General features: G+C 52.6%; 2 protein-coding genes across 6 annotated transcripts in view; both read left to right on the top strand.

Moving 5' to 3' along the window:
- Positions 1-2,448: 2,448 nt before the first annotated feature.
- LOC114772243 (mRNA export factor) lies at positions 2,449-6,450 on the top strand. 2 transcript variants are annotated; one of them, XM_028965247.1, is made up of 13 exons: positions 2,449-2,561; positions 2,741-2,842; positions 2,922-3,026; positions 3,221-3,313; positions 3,419-3,505; positions 3,587-3,673; positions 3,759-3,830; positions 3,915-4,022; positions 5,051-5,157; positions 5,244-5,319; positions 5,634-5,828; positions 5,904-5,989; positions 6,181-6,450. In XM_028965247.1, coding segments are annotated over exons 2-13 (1,107 nt in total). In that variant the 5' UTR covers positions 2,449-2,561; positions 2,741-2,752; the 3' UTR covers positions 6,182-6,450. The 2 variants fall into 2 exon arrangements, with proteins under 2 accessions (XP_028821080.1, XP_028821079.1); XM_028965246.1 differs by lacking the exon at positions 6,181-6,450 and having other exon boundaries at positions 5,904-5,993.
- Positions 6,451-7,584: 1,134 nt separating this feature from the next.
- The window catches only part of LOC114772240 (RNA-binding protein 38-like), a 3,749-nt gene continuing 3,640 nt past the window's right edge, over positions 7,585-7,693 (top strand). For all 4 annotated transcript variants that reach the window (XR_003743926.1, XR_003743927.1, XM_028965241.1 and 1 more), the window contains exon 1: positions 7,585-7,693. This exon is cut by the window's right edge and continues 213 nt beyond it. The gene's annotated coding sequence lies outside the window, so the exon portion shown is untranslated.

Below are 7,693 nucleotides of genomic sequence, written 5' to 3'. Positions count from 1 at the left end.
CAGTCAGTACCAGTCAAATGGTGCCTGTGGATGAAAAGTGTGGTATAGAAGACATATTTAACGTTTGCCTGTCTTTGCCGTTTCGATTGTCCCGCACACTGTTCTCATCAGCATGGGCAGCTCCACAAGCCGCCTCGGCACAGAGACAGACGGTTTGGTGAAACCGTTGTTGTGTCGTTATACGGCCTTCCGTCTTATTGGAAGGAAACGACGAGGATGATGATATATAACAGGGTGACGGGCCACATGTACTTGGACACATGGTCCATGTTAAGCCCAGGATTGCAGGGGGTAAACAGACAGAGCAGGAGAGACCCTGCGAAGCAACTCCAATTCATCACAGTGGCACGTAAAGTACACGGCCGAGGATTGTTTGTGCTTCGCGCCCTCAGCAGCCGCCACCGCCGCGCCCAGACACGAGCTGTGGCCGGAGTGACCTCTGGAGGGGACCAGGGGTCAACCTGTCCGACTGATTTCAGCAAATGAGCCAATTACTTTTATTCGAGTGGTATAAATTTCCATTTACACATAAAACTTTCATTTTTTTGTGTTGGAGCGGGATTTATTAGTGTAAATGAGTTGTAGCCAACACCCAGCAGGAGAGTCGAGATTAAAGCACAATCATGAGCTGACCTTTATAGGGTGCTAGTAGCCTAGTGGGTAACACACTCGCCTGTGAACCAGAAGACCCAGGTTCAAATCCCACTTACTACCATCATGTCCCAGAGCAGGACACTTAACCCTGAGTGTCTCCAGGGGGAGACTGTCCCTGTAACTTCTGATTGTAAGTCGCTCTGGATAAGGGCGTCTGGTAAATGCTGTAAATGCAAATGTATAACCATGCTCTCTCATGAAAAAACGGGTACGGAAGCGCTCCAACGCAAGACAACAGTTTCCATGGTGACGGCCACTAAGCCAAGATGGCTGTCTGTGGCAGCGTAATGAGAAAACAAGTCCTTCTCATACATGAGCACATTTGTCCAGCTGCACCATTTTCCAGGATGAAGCAGGGCTGTATGCAAACAAATTCAAAAATCCACCTCCAGGCCGGCTCATATCCACATGGCGTGCAGGGCACCGGGACAGAAGAGACCGGGAAAAGTCTGGGCCGACACTGTTTCCAACTCTCTCCGAGGAATTAGGGGCGGCCTTGAAATAAAACCGTCTGCGTCATTTGGCTTCGCTGGAGGTTAAGTGCAACACAAGACCTGCGGGGACCTTCCTGCCGTCGGAACGGCTCTCACTCTCGGCACACAACCCACCGCGTTAATGATTCACCGGGAAAGGGTCTCCGCGAATGATTAACCGAGTACGAGCAAAAGTTAACCGGATTACATCGCCTTGCATGAGTCAGTGGCGGTTCCACACGACTCTGGTCATTATCGGGCTGAAGCAGAAACGGGCCTGATTGTGCACCTCTGTGTGCATCCAAGCGTGTGTGTGTGTGAGAGAGAGAGAGAGAGAGAGAGAGAATGAGAGAGAGAGAGGAAACATGTATGCACATGTCTATTTATAGAGCTTTATAGAACTTCAGCACAGCAATAGCTGAGGGACATGAAAATGTCTGTAAGGAACTGAAATTAGTCTCTGTCATTTCATACCCTATAAATAGCAGGTTGGTGCTGGGAAGGCAGGAGCAGATCAAAGTGCCACGGAGGCTCCGTTTCACCACAGAGGCCTTCAGCATGAAGCTGAGCTTCGTGGCTGATTAGGAGAAGACCTTTTGGTTAAAGCACATGTTCATACAGAGCAGGAAAGGGGGCACCGTGTGCTCCGAACCTTAGCATTTCACTAAGGTGACGATAATCTGCAGCCATCTGCTGTTTTCTGCACTGACTCAGTCGCAAAAAGAAAGCAATTCTGAATCACTCTGCACATCGAATGAATCATGTTTGCTCTTCAGGAAGAGTTATGCAAAGCTAATTCGAGAAAATGATCCAAAATTCCTTGCTGATCCGCATTGTTATTTCGGCGTGAGTTCAGACTAAAGAACCATATCAACATATTTTTTGGCCTCTTGAATTGTGCTGAACAGCCTCAACTGTAATGAATCTGTTCTTAACGAGAGTCCATCTTCAGAGAATATGTTTTGTTATATTTTACATAGTTATTCCCAGACAACTGGTTTTATGTGGATGATGAACGTACTGAGCATATTATACAGTTTGCTGTTTGTTTGTTTTTTTTTTGCAATTTGGGAACATTTGAGAAACCGTATAATAATGCATGTTTCGTAAAAACCTTGTCGTGCGACGCCACCTGGAGGCGTAAAGCTTTCATTTATATTAACGCCGTATTCTCCAGTAGGAGAAAATGTTCCGTTTTATTTTAACCGTGCCGACGCGGGCGGCTTCTAAAGTACGAATTGACCATTAAAAACAACAAATAATATATCCAGAAATATGCGTTTCGTTAGAACGTGTCGCGCGTCGCCGAAAACACGCGTCACGGAGTAGCCGTGACGTCACCGACGCGACGGGTCTGGTTGATGGACTCCGCCTCGGCGCTCTCCTTTGCGGCTCTCTAGTTCTTGTGGGCCTTTTGGGGATCGTTTAAAACCGGTCAGTCCCTGGTCGGTGTGCGCGTTGTCGCCGCTGCCGTGGCCGCGGTGTGAACCGGTGTGTTCGCTCCGATTCCAGGCGGCGGCGGCTAATGCTAATGCTAACTCCGCCGCGCCTTCCCGCGCCCGCGTCGCGGTGCTAATGTCGAACTGTGCGTGTGTCCGTGTCTTGTGCGTCAGGGTCGGCGTGAAATGAGCCTGTTCGGGACGAGCTCCAGCTTCGGGACCGGGGGCACCGGGGTCTTCGGCAGCACCACGACCGACAGCCACAACCCGATGAAGGTAAAGCCGCCGCCGGGCAGAGCCGGGCCGGGACGACGCGCCGTCTTCACTCTGCTGATAAATGCGTGTTTGCGGGCAGGATGTGGAGGTGACGTCTCCCCCCGACGACAGCATCAGCTGCCTGGCCTTCAGCCCGCCGAGCCTGCCCGGAAACTTCCTCATCGGGGGTTCGTGGGCGAACGATGTGAGTCGGCCGTTTAAAAAGCGTTTAAAACATTCAAAAAGAGGATTTTTACATCCGTACAGAGTTCACAAAAGGCCGAGAACGTACGGCCATGAACATGTTGAAATGATGCTTTTAAAAATGTGTTACCACGCCGGCGATGGTCAGGATCCAGAGTAACGGTTCCGTTAACCTGTCGCTTTTCCGGCGGCCAGGTCCGCTGCTGGGAGGTGCAGGACAACGGCCAGACGGTGCCGAAGGCCCAGCAGATGCACACGGGCCCGGTGCTGGACGTCTGCTGGAGCGACGTGAGGCCGGGGCTTCTTCTTCTTTTAATTTACACGAGCAAGCGCTCGCCGAGGTTTTACGCCTAACGCTCACGGCGCTCTGTTCCTTCTGTCCCGTGCCGCTAGGACGGAAGCAAGGTCTTCACCGCGTCCTGCGACAAGACGGCCAAGATGTGGGACCTGAACAGCAACCAGGCCATGCAGATCGCGCAGGTATGAGGCTGCGGGCGCGCTCGGCTCGCCTCCCGTCGGTGCTGCTCGCGCCGCTCACCACTTCCTTCCCGCCGCCCTCAGCACGACGGCCCGATCCGGACGATCCACTGGATAAAGGCGCCGAACTACAGCTGCGTGATGACCGGCAGCTGGGACAAGACCTTGAAGGTAGGCGAAGGTGGTCCGAGAGTCCGTCCAAGAGGTCTTCGGACGCCGCCGCCTCCTCTAACTCCCCGCGTTTCCTCCCCGGTAGTTCTGGGACACCCGGTCGCCGAACCCCATGATGTCGCTGCAGATGCCGGAGCGTTGCTACTGTGCCGACGTGGTGAGCGCTGCGCTCGCGTTCCTCGTCCGCCGCGCTCGGTGAAGGGGGGGGTTCTGATCCGGCTCTGGCCCGTCTGCCCGCTAGGTGTATCCGATGGCCGTCGTGGCCACGGCGGAGAGGGGCCTGATCGTTTATCAGCTGGAGAACCAGCCGTCAGAGTTCCGACGGATCGATTCTCCACTCAAGCACCAGGTAAGGGCAGAAACGTCCCAAATGACGACCAACCTACCAACGGTGGCTCGAGAGGTGGAGGGGAAAAGGACTAGTCCCAGTAGTTCAGAAACAGAACAACACATTACGGTAATTATAATAACACCTTTTATTCAAGGACAAATCCACCTGAAAAGTGGTTCTCATCAACAAAAATGTAGGACTTCATATCTTCGTCCACGGACCTAAATGCTGGTCATGTAACAATACATTTACATTTCCAGCATTTACCAGACGTCCTTATCCAGAGCGACTTAGTCAGTAGTGACAGGGACAGTCCCCCCCTGGAGACACTCGGGGTTCAGTGTCTTGCTCAGGGACACGATGGTAGTAAGTGGGGTTTGAACCTGTGTTACCCACTAGGCTACTACCACCCTACTTTCAGTACCCCACCACCCTTACAATCAGTAGTTACAGGGACAGTCCCTCCAGGGGAAAAAAGTCGGAAAAAAAAAAAAACAAAAGTCCGAAGTAAAAAGGTTAAAAAAAAATGACAAAAAATGACAAAAGTCAGAAGCGAAAAAGTGAAAAAAAATGACAAAGTCGAAAAAAACATGTCAGTTTTGTCAGTTTTTCCACTTTTTTTACTTCTGACTTTTGTTGTTTTTTAAATCAGTTTTTTTCGCTTCTGACTTTTGTCATTTTTTGTCATTTTTTTTAACCTTTTTACTTCTGACTTTTTTTTTTTTTTTTCGACTTTGTAGATTTTTGAGCATTTTACAATTCCAACTTAGGTGAATAAGTGGAAAAAATGACAAAGTTAAAAAAACAAAAGTCAGAAGTAAAAAAGGGAAATAACTGACAAAACTGATTTAAAAAACAACAAAAGTCAGAAGGAAAAACTGACAAATCTGACATGTTTTTTTTTTCGACTTTGTCATTTTTTTAACCTTTTTACTTCGGAATTGTGTACGTGGTAATTTGGAGGGAAAACGCAGGTGTCACGGTTACAGGTGTCACTTGTTCAGACGAAAGTGTTTCTGATGACCTCCCCGCCGTCTTTTTGGCAGCACCGCTGTGTGGCCATCTTCAAGGACAAGCAGAACAAGCCTACCGGCTTTGCCCTGGGCAGCATCGAGGGCCGAGTCGCCATTCACTACATCAACCCACCGAACCCGTCAGTACCGGCCGCCCCTTTCGAGTCCGCGCCGCTCACGAGACGCCGAGATTTAAACTGCGTGCGTCCTGTCTCCTGTCTTTCAGAGCCAAGGACAACTTCACCTTCAAGTGCCACAGGTCCAACGGAACCAACACCACCACGCCACAGGACATCTACGCTGTAAGGGTTCTTCTCCCCGTGACCCCACGCTGGTCTCGCGGTCCAACGCGTCGCGTCACATGACGCTTTCAAACCGGCCGCGGTGTCAGGCGAATGGCGTAAAAACGCGGACGAGGCCGAACTCCGATCAATCGGAAGGTTGCCGGTTCGAATCGCAATCCGCCAAGGTGCCACTGAGGCACCCCGGGTGCTCGTCATGGTGCCCCAGGGCGACCGTTAAATACAGAGGACACGTTTCACCGCGTCGCCGTGTGCTGTGCCTTCATGAAGTAATCGATTATCGTCCACTAATGCTCGTCGTGTCGCGGCTCCAGGTGAACGCCATCGCCTTCCATCCTGTTCACGGCACCCTCGCCACCGTGGGCTCGGACGGCCGCTTCAGCTTCTGGGACAAGGACGCGCGGACCAAGCTGAAGACCTCGGAGCAGCTGGACCAGCCCATCACTGCCTGCTGCTTCAACCACAACGGGAACATTTTTGCCTATTCCTCCAGCTACGATTGGTCGAAGGTAGAACGGCATCGTTTGCGGTTACATGCCATTTATTATTATATATATTTTTTAAATGTATTTTTTAAATCTCAGGGACATGAGTATTACAACCCCCAGAAGAAGAACTACATCTTCCTCCGGAACGCCGCGGAGGAGCTGAAGCCTCGGAACAAGAAATGGTGAGAAAGGGGCCGGCGCTTGAACCGCGACCCCCCCCCCAGGCATCCCATGGTGCCGTGCATGCAGGGGCGGGAACCGGCTGTAGATTTCAGGCCTGGAGCCGACCTATATGTGTCATATAGGTTTTAGTTTTACATTTCCCGCTTTACCGGGGGGGGCGGCGACTGACTCCTCCCCCTCCTGTCTCCAGATCCCTCGTCTCCGGAGCGGCGTTGGCGTGTATATACCGCGGCGGAGAGGCCCGTCCTGGCGTACACCTGGACCAGTGGCGTGGCGTGGCGTACCGTGTATGGACCAGTCAGGAGGGCACCGGGTCTTATGGATGCACATGTTTTATTGGTCTTTTTTTTTTTATTATTACACGTGGCTCTCCTGGGATTACGGGTTACGGTCACCTGTGCTTTTTTCTGTCATTACGTGCTGTAGCTAAATGTGAAATCAATAAATAAACTTGCCAGGACCCCCAATTCAGACCGTTTTTTTTTTTTTTTTTTTGTTTCCGTGGTAATTTTAATTGTCGACCACCTTGTCTTTCCAGCGGGCCTCCACAAGAGGGAGTAGCCTGCATGCGGCTGACCGCGTGGCGAGCCGAAGGTCGGGGATCAAAGCTCGGGAGTGGTGGGCGCGAGAGCGCGAGCAACGTGAGAAAGCGGGGATCTGTCGGAAGGATACGAATGCGGCCCAGGGGGCGGCGTCACAAAGGCCAGGTGTGAAGGTCCGTGGTGCTCACAGGGGACAAGGTGTGAAAGGGGCCACTTTATTGTGGCCATTAGAACGTCACAGGGCTGTGAAGCGGGGAAGGAGGCAAGGCCCAGACGGTGGCACCCGGGTCCGAAATCCCCCGTGAGGCCTCTGGACAGGCGGCCAGAGGCGTTCCTTTACTTTCTTCAGGTCAAGATGGAGAGGCAGGGGGGTGGAGGTCGGTGTCAGGCAGGGTCCGGCCTGCTCGCCCTGGCACGTTCTCGCTTCCGCACAGTCACAGCTGATTGATGTCCAGACCAGAATACGGCGAATGTTCTGCGAGAGCACGCTGACATGACCCCGAGGCGGGTCAGCGGAACGGAACCCAACGTTGCTGGAGGCAACAATGGAGCTGCATTAAATGAAATGAAAATGAATGACCTGGGGCCAACTGTTGCTCCCTCCCCGAGTTTAACGACCCAAACTTGTGTTCAGGTTTCCACGCCTACGGCGAGCACATTTATCCAAATTAGCGAAATTATCCAAATGAATCTTAATAAAAACACACACAAAGCGACGTCGCGCAGGTCGCAATTAGCCGCTAGTTCGTGTGGACGGGGACACGTGTTCGCGCTTTGTGTGTCCCCACGCGTCGCTGGCGGGACGAACTGCGTTCGAACCGCCGTTTGTCGGCACGTCTCGGGGGGGTGGCAGTGCAGGAAAGTTCGGACGGACGCGACGCGACGATCCTCGGATCCTTTCTTTGTTTGATTTAAGGACAAAAGCAGGTGCAAGATCTCGGGGGCGGAGCCGCGGCGGCAGACACGCCCCGCGCTCACTGGGCGCTCCGCTCATTGGCCAGCGCGGCGCCCGGGCGGGGCCTGCCGAGTCGGTATAAAAACCTTCCCGGAACTCGCCCGCCAGTAGAAGGTTGGAAGTAAGAACCATGCGATCTCGCCCCCGGCGCGCCGGATAAAGGTGACAACGCGACAATCCGCGACCCGCCACCCCCACGGCGCCAG

The sequence above is a fragment of the Denticeps clupeoides genome, unplaced genomic scaffold (genome assembly GCF_900700375.1).
Source record: "Denticeps clupeoides unplaced genomic scaffold, fDenClu1.1, whole genome shotgun sequence".
NCBI classification, from domain to species: domain Eukaryota; kingdom Metazoa; phylum Chordata; class Actinopteri; order Clupeiformes; family Denticipitidae; genus Denticeps; species Denticeps clupeoides.
Note: the sequence above shows the minus strand (reverse complement) of the source record. Positions and strands in the feature narration are given on the sequence as shown.

What these genes read in the sequence shown, in the direction of transcription:
- LOC114772243 (XM_028965246.1), top strand. Translation starts at nt 2,753, where the DNA reads ATGAGCCTGTTCGGGACGAGCTCCAGCTTCGGGACCGGGGGCACCGGG. An exon ending in AGGCCATGCAGATCGCGCAG is followed by an intron (nt 3,506 to 3,586) that starts GTATGAGGCTGC and finishes CGCCGCCCTCAG; the next exon opens with CACGACGGCCCGATCCGGAC. An exon ending in CGCCACAGGACATCTACGCT is followed by an intron (nt 5,320 to 5,633) that starts GTAAGGGTTCTT and finishes TCGCGGCTCCAG; the next exon opens with GTGAACGCCATCGCCTTCCA.